Raw genomic sequence first — 21,454 nt, forward strand, 5'->3', positions numbered from 1 at the left:
AAAAATTACACAAATAAACAAATCACAAAATATCCGTTTTAAGAATACAATTTGTTTTTCAGATATTGTCATCATGGATTTCTTACCCAGCTGTCCACCATTTAGTCCCATGGTGTAAACAGCTTCTCTAGTCCATAGCACTGTATGAAACCTGCCTGCTGCTACTCCGGTGACTGTCCTCCCTTTAAGATATTTTGCTTGCATCTATTCAAAAGACAAACAAGACTTCAGTTTATTATGTACCTATGAACTAACAGAATTTTGCACAAGATCCAGTAGACCAGGGTAGCAAATATATGGCATATTTGCTGCCAGTACCCCCCTCAAGTGCTAATGGCATTCATCACTAATAGATCTCAGCACTAATACTGACACCCCAACTCTTCTCAGAATACAAGACATCTTGATGCAGCCACCTTAAGTCAGGAGTTTAAACATGTAAAAAAAAAAAAACTGACACAGTATAAAAACCAAATCATTAAACTTTTGTTAACAAGCAATATGCAAAACAGGCATTCTCATTCTTATTGAAAACTATGATACTTTTAAATTTGACATATCCAGAGTATCTCAACAGTGACACTACTGACAGTTTGAACCAGATCATTCTTCGTTGTGGGGATTGTGTTGTGCATCGTAGGAGGTTTAGCAGCATCCCTGGACTCTGCCCACTAGATGTCGGTAGCACTACTCCCACCCCTACACCCAGCTGTGACAACTAAAAATGTTTCTAGACATTGCCAAATGGCTCCTGGGGTACAAAACTGTCCGCACTTAATACTGGCTATGTCCATATCAACCCAGAGTTCCACGGTAGCCACACAATGAGAATAAAAATGGGAGTAAAATCTACCATTTCTAAAGTCTGCAAAATGATTAAATATCTACAAATTCCACAGTTGGTTGGGGAAAATGGGCCTAAGAAGTACCACAGATTGCAAACTACCTCTAATTATTTTGGAGAAATTCCTGTTGATTCATTAGCCATCCAGGATGGAAAAGCACTGGATTTTAAAGCTTATTACTAAAAATGTATATCTAATAATCATTTTAAATCCAGAGGATTAAACCAATGAAGAAGTCTAACACCCAAAATGCAAAATCTTATGAGTTGAAAACACATTTGCTATATGTGATGATTCTAGTAACATATTAATTTAAAGCACCAGTCCTGTCCTGCGTACTAGGTCCCTGAAGTTGAGGAAAGGCCACCTTCTGGTGGTGGTTGTACAAATGCGAAAGGGAAAACAGAACAAAAACAGTTGCTTTTAGACCTATGTTCCCTCACGTAAACTTGCCAGGTATGATTTCTGCGCAGAGACAGATCTACCATGAAGCCAATAAGCTTAAGTTTCTGGATGCCTCATTTACATGGCCCACTTTTTACTTATAAAATTTCTATTTTTTTCTTAAGAAGGGCCTCAAAATTATTTAAATTTCAAACCCAAAATATCTGGATTCCCTGATGCTTATGAACACTTACAAGTTGAATCTAAGGCAGTTTGCTGCCTAATGTCCCAAGTGCTCTTTCTCACTCCAAACAAATGTTAATCTGTACATTACTACGCTTAATTTCTCCTGTGAAAAATAAAAAATATACCACTGAAGAAACACACTGCTGAATACAAGTTAAATAAGTTGCTCTGTCAATGCCTTCCATTTTTTTGTCCATATAGGTTTTACACCAATGGTCACCTTATTATTTAAAAAAGAGAAGTTTGGGCTTCCCTGGTGGCGCAGTGGTTGAGAGTCCGCCTGCCGATGCAGGGGACACGGGTTTGTGCCCCGGTCCAGGAAGACCCCACATGCCGCGGAGCGGCTGGGCCCGTGAGCCATGGCTGCTGAGCCTGCGCATCCGGAGCCTGTGCTCCACAACGGGAGAGGCCACAACAGTGAGAGGCCCGCGTACCGCAAAAAAATAAAAAATAAAATAAATAAAATAAAAATAAAAAAGAGAAGTTTACCTGTCTAGGTACATTACAACTGGAAGGTGGAGGAATGATTCCTAATTGATGAAAAATATTTAGACCAAACGTATAAACACATCCATCTTCAGTTAATACAACAGTATGATCCTTAGCAGCTGCCACTTGAGAACAATTATGACCACTCAGTCCTTCCACAAGCCTAGGGACCTACAAAATAAAATTAACTTCAGTATATCACATTAACCGTTTATATAAAGTACAAAATACAAATAGAATCTTATGATACCACATCCCAAATGATACGACTGCTATACGGCTGTACCTATCATAGGCAAACTGTACAATTCAGCAAGGGGGAGATAAGTTTAATGGACATTGCTTTATAAGTAAAATACAAAATCCCAGTGAGACATTTCAATAAAACAATTTGATTCAATAAATGATTTTTGAGCCCTTATCATTTATCATACACCAAGTGCAAATGTGTCTGGTTTGAATAAAGGGAGCTCTTCAGCCAAAGTATTCATTGGTGTAGTGAAGAAATAAATAAGAATACAGGAATCAATGCAGCCCTTCAATGCATAACCAAACATACGATACCATATTCCTTTAAAGTCATTTGTTCTGGGTTCAAATCTTAATTCTGTCATTTACCAGCTATTTGATCTCAAACAAACCTCATCTTTTCTCATTTTCTTCATCTGAACACAAAATAATAATAGTATTTTGGATGATAAAAAATCAGCATATGGAGTAAATGAGTTAGTAAGTACAAAACACAATACTCTCTGGCTCAGAGTAAACAATTGATAAATGAGTGCTATTATTATTGTCATTGTGTATAAAATGAGGATAATAAGGCCTATAACCTCACAGTGCTGTTGTCAGGCTTAAATCAAGGCAATGATATTGCATGGAAAGCATGAACAATGCCTAGAACATAATATACCCTTGAAAAAAATGGAAGAGACTACCATAGCTCTCTCTCATTTTTAAAGACCTCTTAACTGATGAACATGCCAGCAGTCCCCTCAAAAAAAACTTACCTTAAAAGTAACCTAGTGAGGAAATAACTTTCCTGAATGTAATGATTATTAGGTTTCTTCCAATTAGCACTAAGTTTCAGTAGCATTAAGAGTCAATTTTGTGATTATACAATGAAAATATTGGCCCAATTTTCAGACCACAAATACCTTAATGAGAAGTTAAAAATGAATAAAAACTTAGACCCTGGACTACAGGAAAAGAGTTTTACAATTAGTCTGATTTTTTAAATTTCAACTATGGAAATATTTTAAAGCTTATTTATGTACTCTCCTGACTCGATGTTTGCTATACAATATAATTTTTCTTTGATGCTTTAGAATTTTGCATCATATCTAAATCCTTATTTTGAACACAATACGCTAGAAAAGTAACTGATCTTGTAAACTCTATTATCAGTCGGTATATTATTTTCTCCTTATAGTTGGTTAAAAAAATTTTTTAGTTAACTGAGGTTTCCAGTTTATACAATTTTACCAAAGTTACCTAAACTGTATAATGACATTTCAATTACCAAGCATGTCTGTTCATCTCCATGGCCTAATCGTCCTCCAGGACCATGACCACAGGTATAAACTTGCCCTTTCTGAGACAGAAACACTGAGTGAAATTTACAAAGCACCACCTACAGGAAAACAAGAGAATATTATTAAACTTCTGTGAATAAAACATCCTTTATTTTATAAAAAAGAAATAAGAGAATATTACTAATTGTTTAAGCTAGATAATGGGTACATTAGGATTCATTATACTGTTCTCTCTACTTTGTACATGTTTAAAGTTTTCTGTAATAAAAATTTATAATATATGGTGGTCTATTTTAAAACTACGTCTAAAAACACTGACATTGGGGGAAGAAAAATTTAGAAGGAATTAAGCAAGTGTTACCCACAAGAGACTAAACAAAGGAAAATGCAAATCTTAAGTATTCAACTACAAAAAGTAGTAGTCAGTTGTTTTCCAATTTCATAAAATCTCAAACAGCAAGAATTGAACAGAGTAAAATATGAAGCATAAAGATTACCAAATAGTGACTATTACTAAAGAACATAATAAAAGTGCCTTAAGAGTATTTCTTCCAACATCACCTTATAAACAGGGAGTGGGGGGGGTAAACAGTACATGCTTTTTATACCTCTGATTTTGTCTAATATACCTTTAATATAATTACATGGCTTTAAATAATTTTACACTAATTTTCAAGCTCTTCTCTTTTCCCCACTTCCTTCCCAGAACCCTCCTTGCCCTCTGACAAACAGTTCCATTTTCATACATTCTTACCAGAAAACAAGGTTACTATAAAAGGGTTGAACTGCATCAGCAGAAGGCAATAATAGGAAACCAAGAGCAGTTTTAAATATGCATGCACTTACATACGTAACCTGCAGGCCACACTTTGCTACTTTTCAATGCATCAGTATACTTATTTTACCTTAATACTATCTAAAAATCCTTTTTTACTTTTAAAAATAATCTGCATTTACATCTCTTATGCCACCCATAAATATTTCTAACTTAGGATATTAAAAAAAGGATTAAGAAATAAAAAATCCTAGAATTATTTTCCAGAAAGTCAGGGTCCTTTGGAAAAATAAGAAAATCATGGACTTCCCTGGTGGCGCAGGTTAAGAATCTGCCTGCCAATGCAAGGGACACGGGTTCAAGCTCTGGTCCAGGAAGATCCCACATGCCACAGAGCAACTAAGCCCGTGCACCACAACTACTGAGCCTGCACACCACAACTACTGAAGCCTGCACGCCTAGAGCCTGTGCTCTGCAACAAGAGAAGCCACCGCAGTGAGAAGCCCGAGCACCGCAGTGAAGAGTAGCCCCTGTTCACAGTAACTAGAGAAAGCCCGTGCGCAGCAACGAAGACCCAAAGCAGCCAAAAAAAAAAGTTACAAGCTGAATTGCAAGCTCTGTTTACACATATCCCTAAACCACTTGGCGAGTTCTGTAAATACATGTGCCTATGATAATGCAAAAATCACTATCTTATTTATTAGCTGTACCACAAATGCCTAAAAAGTCTAAAAATAAAACCCAAAATTGTATTCAAATGTGTAATACAAAGTTACAATCTGTAAGGGAAAAATTATTTCATGAAACCACAAGTAATACATTTTGTTCAATTCTATATTCAATATTAGGATGCCATTCTATAATCTCTTGACTTGTACAAAACAACCAATACCAGAGTGTAAGACCTCCAACTTTAAAACCTCTGAATTTTTTAAGGAGGTAACTGACATGCATTTTCATCTTAATTCTGAGGAATATATTATGCTAATAATAATCATCTCTGTTCCATGGCAGTTAATTCATCTGGTACTATACTACAGAATCAGCCCTTTTTCAGTGAGTAACAGGGCTCTCAATGGTGCTCAGTAAATATTCCCATTAACTTGCTTCCATTTTTCTTACTGAAATTTACACTGCTTTCCTTCCTCTCAAACCTATCCACTGTGCTTGTGTTTCAATCCTCCTTTTCGTAGTTAAAAAAAAAAAAAAAAAATCCCTTACATCCTTAATTTCTTCACAAAATACTCTCATATCCTTGCCGTAACTGAAATGTAGTTTTCTCTTTGGGTATACTGTTTCATCCTTAACCCTACCAAGTGGAATATGCTCAGTTCTTCTACAGCACATATATCTTAGGATCAGAAGGTACAATCAGCCCGTTTCCTAATGTCACTATATCATGTACTAAGTCAGAAAAGGAAAACAGGTATCTTTCTAAGTGCCTCAACTCTGATCAATCATTAGTGGCTGTTGATGGGTGAATTCTGAGGACCTGTTCAAGTTCAGTTTAAAACAGAGAGGGAAGAGAAGACGGAGGGAGGGAGGGAGGGACGAAGGGAGAACAAGAGTATGCTGTGACTGATTAGCGACGTCTACCTAAGGCTCTGAACTAGGTGAGGAAGAGCAGCCAGCCCTGCTCTAACAGCTTTCCTCACCCTCACTAGAAACTCTGACCCCAGGCTTATGACTCTGGTCCATCCCAAGTCCTTTCAATATCCTAAGTTCCCTCGAGGTCTATGTAGATGGCCAGTCAGAATCCTAGCTTTCAGGACACCACTCTACTCTCTACTTCTCTAGTCACTCTTCATTCCCATGTGGGCTCCTGTTCTTGGCCTCTCAAGTTTTAATATTCTCTTGAGTTTAACTCTTCTATTTCATTTTTTTTAAACTGCTAATTGTGATACATTAATTAATGACTTTTGGTGTGAAAACCAGTGTTCTACAGAACCCTAAATATGGTGGCCATATAATATATAATCCAAATATTTGGGGGAATAAAAGGGGAATGACATTAACTATTACATCAGGAAAAAAAATCACGCAGAGATGAACTCAAAAGACATATTCTGAGGTGTAATTTTCAGGATTCAGAAACTGAGATTTATAGCTTTAAAAATTAAGTAGAGAAAGTTTAGGAATGGCAAAATCAGCACTTCAGACAGTTAAATTTAAAAACTTTGAAAGAATGTCTGGAGTACAACTGAAATGAAACTCAAGAGGAAGAAAAGCTGAGGCTACAGATAAATTACACACATACACATACACACACACACACACACACACACACACAAAGAGAGTTACAGAGAAAGATGAGTATGCCAACAGTAGCAAAATCCACTGAAGTGGAATCATCCAGAATAATGATATAAGGCCAAAGACCAAACCTTTAGAATTATCAATTAAAATTTTACAATTACTTATATTTAAGAACTCAGGTTCACTTACCTAAAACTAATAACAAACTTCATTTGAGTATCAACAACAAATTCACTTGAGAAACAATCTGAAGAACTCTAATTAATTAAGTAGAAAGAAAAACTAGAAAATCAACACAAGCTCTACCTTTTAAAAATTAATATCTGTATAATGCCTTCTAACTTTAAACATGCCTTACACAAACATCTCATAGTTTTATGATATTTTACATAGTCTAAATATGATTAAGACTAACAAAATCTAAAAAGAATTAGTAAAGTTCTGTTGATCAATTTCTTCATTCAAATATGTTACTGCACCTTCACCAAAGTTAACATAATCCAAATGAAAAGATAAGCTATCAAATACAAAAGTTCTTTTTAATCTCTAAAAGTGCTCAGATTGTATTTCAACATACCTGCTTGATATAAACCCCACTCCTAGAGAACAGATCCACCAACTCGGGATGATGTTTGCTATTCTGGCTTCCATGACCCAGGGTGAAATTTGTATTATCTCCCCAAGTGTAGACATCTGTAGGATCTAAAATGAAAATTAGTTTTTATACTCTTTTACATTTTAAACAAGTATCAGTGTAGTTTAATTATAGATATACGCCACTAGTCAGTTTACCTCAAACATGATTCTTCACAAAAACTAATTTTATTACCATATTTAGAAAGATACTACCAACCCTCTCTTTTAAATTATGAATCTAATAATTTACTATATAACTCTAAGAATAGAAATCAGAAATTCCAATTCAGCACAGGCCTGTCCCAATGTAAGCAATCTAACACTTTACCCTTGTTTCTTTAGAAGTTTAACTGCCAAATGATTAAAATACCACCCGCCATATCCACCTAGTTTCCATGAAAATAATACATGTAATTATTTAAATGTAAAATGTTATTAAAACATTTAATATATAAATGTTCTAAATGAAGCAAACATGGTATTAGTTCCTATTTCTAGAGAAACATCATCTTCCAATAGTTTGCTCTTGATAGATGCAAAATCACACTAGAGGTTGGGCCAATATCCATTAAACTGGGATAAAACCTAATCACAGCTAATTATGATATAACTCTTCATTTTTATTTTGGAAGGCTTATAAAGTTCTTGAATGGAATTATAACTGTAACTTGCAATATAGTGTCCAAGACAGAAATAAAAATGAAGAACATGTCCTTACTTAGCTTGCTCACTAGTTAAAATGCAAATTAACTAGTGCCCCCATTTAGACCTCTCCTCCTTTTCAGTCAATTTCCATTACCAAAGCTCACAGGGCAAAAAAATTGGAGATAAGTGCAATGAGAAGAAGGAACATGTGGGTAGAAGAATCACTTCCTTTCCCCCTCTAGCTCAAATGCTGTTACTTTCTGAATGCACATCAATGGCTTTACAGTAGTTACAATTCTAGCTGCCTTCCCTTTTTAGGCTGTATTTTTACTCTTATACACAGAAATGAACATTGAATCTGAAAAATGTAAAATAAACCAAAGTGCTCTGAAAGAAAACCAAGGTTATCAACCAACATATACCAGAGTAAAAGTTCTTTGCAGATATCCACACAAATCTCCTCAGGTATTTCTATAACAATAAAATTTCAATACAATTTTCTAAGCTGTACCTTAATGGAATATATCTGTGGAATTTTCTTACCGGTATTTCTGAATACTACGTGAGCTGGTCTATCCTTCATTACAAGATCCAAAGCTGACAAGCCTTCTTTATCTTGAATATACAGACTAACACCACGCTAAAAAAAAAAGGAAAAAATATGTGTGTGTATATACAGATATATATGTATGTATTTTTAATCATTTACCTATAATCAGTCATTTATTTATCAAAAAGTCAGATGATCAAACCCATAAATACATTAAAAATAAACATTTAATAACAATTATCTCCTATGCTCATACACATTTATTTCTCACATAAAAGAAAACTAAGAGAAATCGAATATCCAATTCTTGGGTAAATAAAGAAGAACCAGAAAACGTGACAAATAAAATAACATTTAAAATCAAAATGAAAAACAAATCAAAATGAAATAGATATGAAAGTTTTCCGTGGTAAGTCAGGTCAGTTACTGAGAAGGCCCTAACTTTTGGTCTGGGTCTATGTGTGTATGTACACACACGTGCTTTTTTTTCCGTATTTAAAGAGCCAAACTCCACATCCAGCTAAGGGCTGTAAAGATTTCTACACAATGGCAAAGACTACTTCTTACTTTTTATATATATGTTTTTTAGGATTTACTGTATATAATGTGATCACCTATGCTCCACCTTTTTGCCTTGAATTCCATTTACGTCTATTACTGACATGAAGACAATTATATTCTTTTATTTCTACTTGTGTGATATATATTTTTATATTTTTCCACTTAAAATTTTCTACTTAAATTTTCAGAGCATTGTCTCTTACCACTTATAGTTAGATTGTATCGAAAAAAAACCCCTGAGAATGCACGTGTGTGTGTGTTTTAAAAATGAATTTAAAGTAATCTGTAGTTTTATATCTCCAGAATTCAAACATGAAACAGAACATTTTCTGTCCCATTTATTTAAGGCAGTTAGCACATCCTATCCCTAGCACCATTATTTACTGTTTTTAAAATATAACTGGAGGAGGGGAGAAATAGAGCAATGTTCAATTCATATTATTACTACATACAGTTTTTTAAACACAAAATGTACTCCTTCTCATAAATAACTTCTAATATTTGCTGATAGTTTAATATGGCATTCAACAATAATTTTAACTCGTGTGAGTGATCACTGCCTATCCATCTACACCCAGAGTTTACCTGGGCAGTTACAGGTTGAGATGAACCATGAAGTTTTTAAACTCTAACCACAACATGCTGGAATACTCTTTTTGGGTTACTTAAGAAAGAGCATCTCCTCTTACCTTGTAACAACGGATTTTAATAAATTAAAATCAAGATGGTTCCAGATGGTTATAACACTTGATTTCACAAGGGTTGTCAATGAACAAAAATACTCGTTAGTGAGCTAACAAATAAAACAAAATCCAGAAGTGATCTAAGATCTTAACAAATTTAAAAGTGTATGTTGCCTGCTACTTTCAAAGTTAGATATAATAAATCCATGTGGGAAGACCTGAGCTTGGCCTTCGTAAGGGTAAGAAGGGTACATTCCAGGGCAGAGTGCTCCAAGCTACGAATCTGACAAATAGGATCCCTGGACAGTTTACTTTATCAGTTTTATAAATCTGTCCTAAACTTTATTATATATATACCAACTGGACCCTAATAAGACTACATACAGTTACATCATCCTAAGCAGCCCCAACTGCATAAAGGACTAGCCACACTTTTTTGCCTTTACAGCTCCCTACATATGGTGGTCTCTGACACTTTCTAATATGCTCACCTTAAACTCTAAAGGTAGGAGCATCCGTGTGTAGTCTAGTCTATCCCATTTATTAAAAGATCAACTCTTTACATGTCCCCAAAATAGTAGGTAAATTCATTACCTTATTAAATAGCTCCTAAGTATAACCAAAAAACAAACCAACAAACAAGCAAAGGATTCTGTCTTTTTTTTTTCCCATTACAATATTCCTAGCACTTAGATCGTTGCCTAATACACATTAGGCACTAAAAAAAAAAAAAAATGTATTCCAAATACTTTACAAACAGTATTATCACTTAATCCACACAATCTCATGATTCAGTGAGTTTTTCCATTTACAAATGGGAAAAATTAAAGCAAGTTCTTCCAGGTTAGTAATATAAATAAACCACCAAAATTAAAGAAAACCAGTATAGAGGTAACAGACACAGCAGGACCCTACAAACATAAACATGCCTCCTGTCACGGAATCAAGAAGGTAATGAAAAGCTGCATAAGGTATGCTGTTTCTACTCTGGCTTTTGGCAGACAAGAAGTTTCTGCTGAGGTTTTTCATCTTTGGCAATCAGGAACTGATAGCATGGGTGTTTATTTATTGTCCTAATTTTAAAATTTCATACCTATAAAGTTTTTATCAAATGTAATTCATTTAAAATGTGTTTTTCTGTATAGTCTCTTCTTGCTAGTCTGTAACACCTTAAATGCTATAGAGCTATCACCAGAAGTGGAACTGACATGAACACCCCATCATTGCAGCCCTTCCAATTAAAGGAGTGTTAAAAGGGGAAAGAAGTCTGTGCTAAAAAAATGCAGATGGCTTACAGCAACATGCGAATACTAAATGGATGCAAGAGGTTTCTGTGGCAATATTTTTTTCAGCGGGAAGCATCCCCGTTAAGTGTCTATCACGGATCAGAAGGACTCTGATGATGATGACAGTCAAGCCAAGAGCAAGGTGGCCCAAGGCACCATTTCCTGGCTTCTCCTAGCCAAGGTGGCGAGGATGACTGAGGATTTCTAAAGGGAAATGAAACCCAAAGGGAGGGAAGGTCCAAAATTCAGACCAGAACCTATTTCAAACGGAAGCCCCCAATCCTAACACCAGAATGGCAACCCCTAGGATGGCAGAAAATCCAAGGACACTCTCAGGCTTGAAAGGATTGGCAGTCATCCAATTTTCCAGCAGAAACTGGTGGGAAAGGGTAGAAGTAGAGCTGATAGATGCTTTAACTCTTACTAACCTAGCTCTTCCTGTAAAAGAGATTACAATAGGCAAATTAAACTGATACCCAAAGGTTTTACATATAAGAGGAATTAACAGTACTATTAATAAACTTAAGAAAAGATTTTCTTCACTGAAACTCCCTGGGGGGGGAAAAATAAGGAAGGTACCACTATTATCCTCTTTTTATAGATGAAACTGAGGTTCAAGATTTAGTAACTCATCCAAGAGGACTCAGTAAGTAGTAAACCTAGATAGTTTAGCTCCAAAAAAGGATATTTTGCTATTAACACATACTGAAAATTATTTTGATCAGTAAATGTTACCACCTAAAGACCACCATGTAAACAATTTTTCTGAAGTCAAAAACAGACACCAGGACTTCCCTGGTGGCACAGTGGTTAAGAATCTGCCTGCCAATGCACGGGGCACGGGTTCGAGCCCTGGCCCGGGAAGATCCCACATGCCACGGGAGTAACTAGGCCCGTGCGCCACAGTTACTGAGCCTGCGCTCCTGGTCCGGGAAGATCCCACACGCCACGGAGCACTAGGCCCGTGCGCCACAGCTACTGAGCCTGCACTCTAGAGCCTGTGAGCCACAACTACTGAGCCCACGTGCCACAACTACTGAAGCCCACACACCTAGAGCCTGTGATCCACAACGAGAAGCCACCGCAATGAGAAGCCCGTGCACCGCAATGAAGAGTAGCCCCCGCTCACCGCAACTAGAGAAAGCCCGTGCACCCAACGCAGCCAATCAATCAATCAATCAACCAATAAATAAAATTTAAAACAAAAAACAGACACCAAAGATAAAGACACTGAAGATAAGCACCCTAATGCCCTAATGTGACCACAAGTGCCTTGAGGACAGGAACTGCTTTGTTCTTCTCTGGTCCTCCACAAACATGACTAAATGCCTATACACAAGCTAATTGTTCAATTTAAAACTCATGACTTCTAACAGTTTTTAATTTGCATTCATTAGTGAAATGACATCCATCAGGGTATATACCAAAACACTTCATATTATTTGGCTAAACAGTACAACAAACCTAGATTTAATCTTAATCTACTTGATGGGAAATTTAAAATAAACTGATTCGAATTATTTTTTTTAGAGGTAGTTTTTTTTTAATAAATTTATTTTATTTATTTTATTTTTGGCTGCGCTGGGTCTTCATTGCTGCGCGCGGGCATTCTCTAGTTGCGGCGAGCGGGGGCTACTCTTCGTTGCGGTGCGCTGGCTCTAGGTGTGTGGGCTTCAGTAGTTGTGGCATGTGGGCTCTAGGCGCGCGGGCTTCAGTAGTTGTGGCGCATGGGCCTAGATGCTCCGCGGCATGTGGGATCTTCCCAGACCAGGGATTGAACTTGTGTCCCCTGCATTGGCAGGCAGATTCTTAACCACTGTGCCACCAGGGAAGCCCTGATTCTAATTATTTTTTTAAAGAACTATAAAAACTTTATCCTAGCCAAACAAGAAATAAACACACAACTCAAAACATAGTCCCTAAGTGATTTAAATAACCAGTGCCCTTTTAAAGTAGATAATAACATAGTTATACAAAAGGAAACTGTATTTCTTAAAAATACTAAAAGATATATAGTACTGAGTAAATGACAAAGTGGGATTCACTTCAAAATAACAAGTCAGTGGAGACATACATAACACAAAATTGGCCAACAGTTCATGATACATTGTAAACTTTGGTATATGTTTAAAATTTTACATCATAAAAGGTTTAAATTAAAAGGATATATGAGATTTGAATTCTAAAGATGAGTTATAATAGTAAAAGATATCAAACAACTGATAAGAACTCAAATCTCTTTTGGAAAGTAAGTGGAATATATGAAAAAGATTAAGAAAAATACATGCCAGACCAAATAGTTTTAAATAAACAAATGACACTTACCTTCAATAGAGACCAAACACAATCAATATGTCCATAAAAAACGCTTCTATGCAAAGCTGTCCATCCTGACTCCTTGTCTTTCACCAATGGATCCACTCCTTTCTCAATAAGCCAATCTAACACTCCTTTCTTTCCACAGGAGGAAACAAGGTGGAGGGCATTTCTGCCAAAGGCATCCTTGATAGTTGCAGCATTGTAACAATGACTGGAGAGAAAGGCCTTAATCTGGTTTTCACTCCCCTTTGTTACCACAGAAAGGACATCCAAAGCATGCTTCAGGGATCGACATTTTGATGTGCAGTCAGGGATGGAAGAATTCATCCTAATTGTTTTAATGCAGCTTACTTCTTCTGAACAGTCAGATGATTTTAAAAAATGAAAAAGCCAGGACACAAAGGTGCTATTCAGAAAGATTTATAGAGAATAAATGGCCTGTTTAGGATTATAATTTAAATCCTCATGGCAACAGTATAAAACTATATAGATCTGTACAATGTATTTTGGCACTTAAATCCAAAAATTATAAATAGCCCTATCAAGTTTATATCAAACACAAGTTCTTTATTTAAAAAAAAGCTTTCCACAGTTTATAAATTATTCCTGGAGTCAAGCACCATGGGGAGGAGGAGGGGAGCTCCCCCTCCACACTGTCCACTCCTTTCAAATATCCATGATTGCAAGTGGGACCTAGAAGAGAAGGAGAAAGACAGAGTAAAAACTACACAATCTATCTCTTGCTCAAGTATTTTACAGTACAATTACCTCCATATTTAAGTGCCCCTAATTCCTATTTCAAAAACAAACAAGCAAACAAATGAGCCTACCAACTTCTCACGGATAGGACAGTCACTCCTCCTTCCTGTGATATTTTCTCCCTATGGAATGTGTGGCAAGGTTAGAGCTTCACTGACAAAAGCTCGACCTCCTCTCCCAGTTCTGATAAGGGAGGTTAGTTCTGCTCGGCCACAGCCTGACTGAAAGGTGGCTCCATCCACCTCCACCCAAGTAAGTTGAGGAAGAAAGGGAAGTGGATCCACTTGGCAGCAACCCTCGGCCTGTCTGCCCGGATTCTACAAATGTTACCATACAGGTAACTGGAAGGGTCAAAGGACTCTCACATCCGTGGTATGTCTAAGTTATTTGACTTCACTCATACTTTATTTCAGAATCCAGACATTACAAGTAGACATGTTCATGTGGAGTGATTAAGTTAATGCATTTAATCAGGACCCCCAAAATGGAGGCCACCCCAGTGGCCTCACCCACAGCACAAATCTAAACCTTTCAGTCTGCACCTACAGGACACACCTGTCAAGGAAACCTAACAACAATTAATCCTCCAACTCCGCTTTAGCGAGTTCACCTCACTCTAGAAAACAGGACCTGCACGCCTTATTAGGAAATCCCCAACCTCCTAGCCAAGCGCACCCTGCTTCAGAGTTGCCTCTTCTAACATTCTGTAAGTCTCTCTTGCCCAAAATCCCTTGGAAGATTGCTTCACCGCCAGTGAGCACTGACTCCCCCCCCACCCCCACCCCCCCCCCGCAATCCAGGCGTTGTTTTCCCTTGAACAAAGGACATCCAAGTCGTTACTAAATTGTTTTAATTTTGTCATTTGACAGGAGAGAGAGAGGGAGGAGTGGGGGAAGGGAGGAAAGGAGAGAGAGATTACTTTGTTCCTGTGTTTGAAGTGCTTTTCAAGCCCTGGAATTGTAGTCGCCTGTCCATTTCAAAGGTAACTTTTAAAAGAAATGCACTTCAAAGCCACCTTGATATTGTTTCTCAGATGGCCGCAGTTTTGCATTATCTGCTCTGTTATTGTTGCTAATATCAATAAATTTAACTAACCATGTTAAAAACAAACAAACTTTCCACCGATAGAAAAAATTTTCACATACTGAGATATGGGGAAGTCATTCTGGCTTATACATGATTTGGCTTGAACTTTATGCTAACTAAAACAGCCTGTCTTATGGCCTGTCAAACACACATTGTACATCTGCTTTAACCATTAAAGAAGAGTGTAGCTCATCATCCAGTAACACAAAAGGCTAAGTTGCAACCCACTGCAGACGCCCACTGACAGTACATCCTGAGGGAAATTCAGGATGGGAAAAGCAGGATGAAGCATTCTATGCTTTGGATCTACCGGCTCCTAGGTAGGTAAGAAGACCAGATTCTTGCACCTTCCCATACACAGGAAAACACTAAAATCATTAACATGAGATATCTGTTCTTTGTGATTAGCAGTAATCTTTTACCAAGATGTATGCTTGACTACATGTATTCAAACACTACAAGTATTTAAAACATACATAAAAAATTTTAAAGACAAAAAAGGAGAAAATTTTTCCTTAATATATCACCTCTACAAATCATTAAGAGACCAACAGAATAAAAGTCAAAGAATATGACATTTCTCAAAAAAAAAGGGGTGGTGGTGGATTTAAATGGATTTTTAAAAAGAGACTCACATCATTCAAAAGAAATGTAAATTAAAACTATAATGAGACACCATTTTTATCTATCAGAATGACAAAGATCAAAAAGGTTGATATTACTATGTATTGACAAGGTTGTGAAGAAATAGAAACTCTACTCCATTGCTGGTGAGTATAAATCAGTACAGTGTTAATGGACAGCAATTCAGTAATATTTACTAAAATGTAAAATGCACATTCCTTCTGACTCAGTTTTACTCCTAAGAATCTATCCTGTAAAACTATATCCATGTGTGAAGTGGCATAAGTACAAGAACATTCATTGCATCACTGCATGGAAAAAACCTAAATAGTTAAAAGATAGTTGTGGCAGGTCCATTCAACAGAAGATTATTCATGTATCAAAAAGAATAAAGTAGCTATATATTTTCTAACATGAAATAATCTGCAAGATATATTGTGAAATGTCTCTTAAAACTAGATGTATCTGTAATGCCACGTATGAGAAAATGTACATATAAATATATGTTTATGCTTGAATATGCATGAAAGATGTTTAGAAGAATACACAAGAAAATGGTTAACAGTGGTTGCTCTAGGGAAGACCACCAATGGTTGGAGACAGATATGGAAGGCAGACTTATTTTTTACTACTACTAACCTCTTCTGAATGCTTTACCATGTATATGTATACCTATTTTAAAATAAACATCTTAAAAATATAAATAAATGCTAATATATTGATTAGGGAGGCCACAGCAAAGTCTAGAAAACTCAACCATCATACATGAGCCTCTAGCTTTCTTCCAATATGCTAACGTGTCTGCTATGCCCATTCAGATCTGGAGAAATGAAATATCATTGTCAACTACCTGAAAAGCTACTAGCCTTCAGTTTCTTCACTTCCTGTTAGAAAACTAACCACCAATATAAAATATTAGAAATTTTATATCTAGAGTGGACTACTTTACTCTAAGCATTTCTCCATCATCTTTTTATTTATAATCTCCTAATTATCTTCTTCTTTCAATATTTTTGTGCTCTGGATTTTAAATTAGTAGTCAACCCATCTATAATGCCTAGATTTTAAAGCTTTTATAGTAGAAATTCTACATAAATTCTCTTCTCCAAGGTATCAAATTAAGTTCCACAAAATACTTCTTTTCATTTTAATTTATTAAAAAAACACAGTCGGTCCTCCATATCTGCACGTTCCACAACCATGAACTGAACCAAGCTTCAACTGAAAATATTTTAAAATTCCAGAAAGTTCCAAAAAGAAAAGCTTGAATTTGCCTCATGCTGGCCAACTATTTACACAGCATTTTCAACTATAGCTGACCCTTGAACAACACAATGACCCTCTTACAGCTGGCTTTCCCTATACTAGGTTCCTGGTATTCGCGGTTCAACGTGGGCAACTTCAACCAAAGGCAGATCCTGTAGTACTGCAGTACACATTTACTGATGAAAATCCGAGTATAAGTGGACCCATGCTGTTCAAGGTTCAACCATATTTACATAGCACTGACACTGTATTTAGATAGTCTAAGTAATCTAGAGATGATTTAAAGTATACTGGAGGATATATGTAGGTTATATACAAATACTATGCCATTTTATATAAGGGACTTGAGTATCTGTAGATTTTGGTATCCGTTGGGGTCCTAGAGCCAATGCCCTGGTGACACCAAGAGACTACTGTATTTATCTGAATGACAGAGGAAAAACGGTTATAAAACTATTTAGAGCGACACAAGTGAGTTTACATATATGTATAGGAAAAATTTCTGTGCACCAGCCATAAACATTCCAAATCTGTATTTTCCACTCCCATTTCAAACCACACTAAGTCAGAAATCCTAAACCTAACTAGTTCTTAACTATTCTGATTTCCCCATCTGGAAATGATAGCACAGACGCAGATAACTCCTAGCCCTTTCTAGCTCCAGTTCTGTTTCTACTAGACTATATAAAAATAAGCAAAGTGTTTGGTAGTTAGTTGACATGAAGAAAAAAGTACCAAAGCCTCAAGTAGTTTAAAATGTTTAAACTGGAAAACATGACAGATGGCAAAATAGTCACGTGTAGTTAATTTCATCCCTTTGAGGCTCTAAACTTTTGCCATCTTTGTGTTTTCAGTGTCTTCCTAATACCTGAAGGGAACTACTTATGCGAATAACTCGAACCCTACAGGATATAATTAAGATACAAGAGAAAAGAATTCCCCAATTTGTTACTATACATAATTTAAACACTTAAAAGGGAAAAAAGAATATTAAATATAAACAAAAGTGATACTATACTATAATATATAATGAGAGAGGCACAGAGTACTATGAACATAAATTAGGAAGGGACTAAGTGACTAAGAGCTAACATTTCTTAGAATCCTACATACTTGGATTCAAATATAGCAATGCCAGCTGTTACCAATTACATAACTCTACAAATTACATAATGTCTCCAAGGCTTCATTTCTTCTTCTGAAAATGGAGACAATGCCACCAACCTCAAAGGGTTACCGTAATGATAAATAAAGCTGCTTATCATGGTACCTGCTACCAAATGTACATTCAACAAATAGCAGTTCTGGGGCTTCCCTGGTGGCGCAGTGGTTGAGAGTCCGCCTGCCGATGCAGGGGACACGGGTTTGTGCCCCGGTCCAGGAAGATCCCACATGCCGCGGAGCAGCTGGGCCCGTGAGCCATGGCCACTGAGACTGTGTGTCCGGAGCCTATGCTCCGCAACGGGAAAGGCCACAACAGTGAGAGGCCCGCGTACCGCAAAAAAAAAAAAAAAAAAAAAAAAACAAATAGCAGCTTTTATTACTATCATTTCTTCAGTAACAAAAAGATAAGAAATTTTTATTCCGAAGTTCATGTTTGGGCTTCAATGTCTCTGCTACTAGTTTCCAAGCATTCTTCTCCTATGAAACCACACATACTAAGGTTACCAATGATCTCCAAACTGCCAAATACTTTTGGTAATGTTACTTGACTTCTCTGCTTTCGAGTCATGACCATGACATTCTCGTAAGGAATCTAGAAAGGAGTACTGAAAGCATAGGGAACCACTGAAGCATTTATGCATGGGATCTCTCTCCTACCACTTCTTCCAAGGGCATTTTCCCTTCCCCTGACCTTCAAATATTAGGCTTCTCTCAATGTTCCACCTTCAGTCTTCTTTTCCTCTCTAATTCATACGCACCCCGCGTAATTTCAATCTCTTCATGTTAACTTTAACCTGTGCTCATAATCCTCAAATCTGTCTCCTGCCCTCACATCTTTCCTAAATTCCTGGCCCAATTCCTAGCGTTAATCTTATTCATGCTTTCAACAAATGCTTATTGAAGGCAAAGAAAGCAAATACTTATTAAGCATGGGATATTTTACATGATGTGATATTTTACATCAAAGAGGTTAAGTAAGCCACCCAAATCACATTATCAGTAAAAGAGGAGTTAGAATTCAAACACAGATCTATCTCACAGTAAAGTCCAAGCTATTTCTACAACACTATGCTGCCTCTTCAGTGCATCTGCAGGTCACAAGGTACTGCGAAAACAAAAATACGTAGGACTTAAATATTCTAGATATTCTAGTACAGACTCATGGACAATATTTAAGTGAAAATATAGCTCATTTAACAACTGTATTGACTGAACGAGATTTATTATCTATTACGCAGTCTCCACCATCAGTGGGGCACAGTTTGGTAGAGGAGAATGATTTTTATTTAAGCAAGTACTAAAAATATATCATGATTAAAACCTATGATAAAGATATAACAAGTGACTCATAGGAATGGGGAGTCAACAAGAGGGATAAAGGGAAGATTCCTCAAAGGAGATGAGATGAGTATGTGTTTGCCTGATAAATTCAGGGCCAGTGGGCATTTGAGGCAGAAGTAACAGTAAATATAAAAGCACTAAAATCACCTTGGTCCATTCTGAAAATTCTAAGTAATTCAGAAGACAGAAATGCATATGGCCTAATATATACACAGGGATGAACTAGATTATAGACAGCCTTATGTGCCTTTCTTCAGGGATAATGAAAGTGAGCAATTCAGAAACATATTTAGGGCCTTGAGTTGACAAGATGTGGTCAACTCCTAGGCTTCTGGCTTGACTACAGGTAGAGCAGCCAAGAAGAAGAGTAAAGGGTAAATACTTCGTAAATTAGAAAAATAAAACAAACTGAAAACAAAAGGAACAAATAGAAATTAAAGGAGAAACTTTTTGCTTTATATGTGATGAATACAAAGTGTTGATGAGAAATTGAGGTGGAAGAGTGTAGCTAGCTACACAGGTGACTGTTAACCTTGCAGGCTGGTCCACCACAAAGGTGCCAGCCAGTAGAGGTTGAGCCCTCAACAATGGCTCACAATCCTATTTAACCTTGGTGAAGAGTTCAGTTATCTTCCGAAAACACAAATCTGATCATGCTATTCGCTCACATATCCAAGACCAAAATGGACCAATATCTATATTTCATGTGTTAATAGCCTTGTGATCTCAGGAAGAGGATGCCAGTTAGACTTGGCAACCACGTAGCACACACAGTTCAGACTGTGAATTCAAAACACTGAGCTAGTAACCACTAACTAAATGACCCTGGGCACATAACAGCTGCCTAAGCTTCAATTCTCTCACCTGTAAAAAGGGAATAAAAACTATTTATCTCCTGAGTTGTTCTGAAAAATAAATGAGACAATTCATGCACATGTAAGCACCCAAGAAATGTTACGAAGGAAAGGAACATAGTGATATAATATATTGATCAAAAAAACAGAATAACTATATCAAAGCCCTTTCTGCTTGGAATGTTTTTACCCAAACCTTTACAGGGCTGCCAACTTATCCATGGCTTACAAACATTACATCTACCATCTTTTGAACTTTCACATGGACAAGCGTAGTGCTGTACATAAATGAACTAATTTAATCCTCTTTCCACCCTGTATTGCCCTGTATGTATTAACTAGGAATTGGGTTCCTATTATCTAAAACCTTGGTCAAGTAGCTTAATCTTCCTAATCCTCAATTTCTTCATCTGCAAAGTGATGACAACATGCCTTGTAAAAGTGTGGACCTTGACTACACATAAAGCTCCTTAAGGCAGAGAAGAGAATGCCATACTTACTCACATTTGTCACTAAATATAATATGTATTCAACAAGTAGGCTTAAATTTTTAAAGAGCTCTCTAAAATCAAAATACCTTCCTTAAAAACTTGTATCTATATGAACTGTCACAAAGCTACAAATTATAGCGACTCATAATTGATGAATTAAAAAAATTTTTACTTCCTTCTGTAAGCCCTGAAAAGAGTTCACATAATTTTAAAACATCAAGACTTACTACTTTAGGAAATTAATAATTTAGCTTTATCAATACTGTATTTTATTTTATTCTGTTTTCTCAATTATTCTCTGGGTACAAAGGATAGAAACTTCAATATTTTATTAGTGCAAAACCCAGCTTCACAATTGAACAATTCCCCAAATTCTAGGGGGCAAGCACATCTCTGGAGGTGGCAAAGAATTACTGCCCTATTAATGATAATAAAGGGACTTCCCTGGCAGTCCAGTGGTTAAGACTCTGCACTTCCACGGCAGGGGGTGCGCGTTCGATCCCTGGTAAGGGAACTAAGATACCGCATGCCACATGGCACGGCCAAAAGACGATAAAAAAAAAAGAAAGAAAGAAAATAATAAACTAACTTTGACATCATTTATAATAATTAACCAAGTAACACTGAGCTCCTTATGCAATATGGTCTATTGAACTTTA

General features: G+C 36.5%; 1 protein-coding gene across 1 annotated transcript in view; it reads right to left on the bottom strand.

Annotated features, from left to right (window-relative positions):
* Positions 1-13,546, bottom strand: part of IBTK (inhibitor of Bruton tyrosine kinase) — an 88,640-nt gene extending 75,094 nt beyond the window's left edge. The window contains exons 1-6 of the mRNA XM_079939201.1: positions 13,217-13,546; positions 8,355-8,451; positions 7,108-7,232; positions 3,487-3,597; positions 1,965-2,135; positions 87-204 (exon numbers count right to left, since the gene is read on the bottom strand). Coding sequence (XP_079795327.1) covers positions 87-204; positions 1,965-2,135; positions 3,487-3,597; positions 7,108-7,232; positions 8,355-8,451; positions 13,217-13,537 — 943 coding nt within the window. The 5' untranslated portion in view covers positions 13,538-13,546. The remainder of the gene's footprint in view (positions 1-86; positions 205-1,964; positions 2,136-3,486; positions 3,598-7,107; positions 7,233-8,354; positions 8,452-13,216) is intronic.
* Positions 13,547-21,454: the final 7,908 nt, after the last annotated feature.

This window comes from Stenella coeruleoalba (genome assembly GCF_951394435.1).
Source record: "Stenella coeruleoalba genome assembly, chromosome: 12".
Taxonomy (NCBI): Eukaryota; Metazoa; Chordata; class Mammalia; order Artiodactyla; family Delphinidae; genus Stenella; species Stenella coeruleoalba.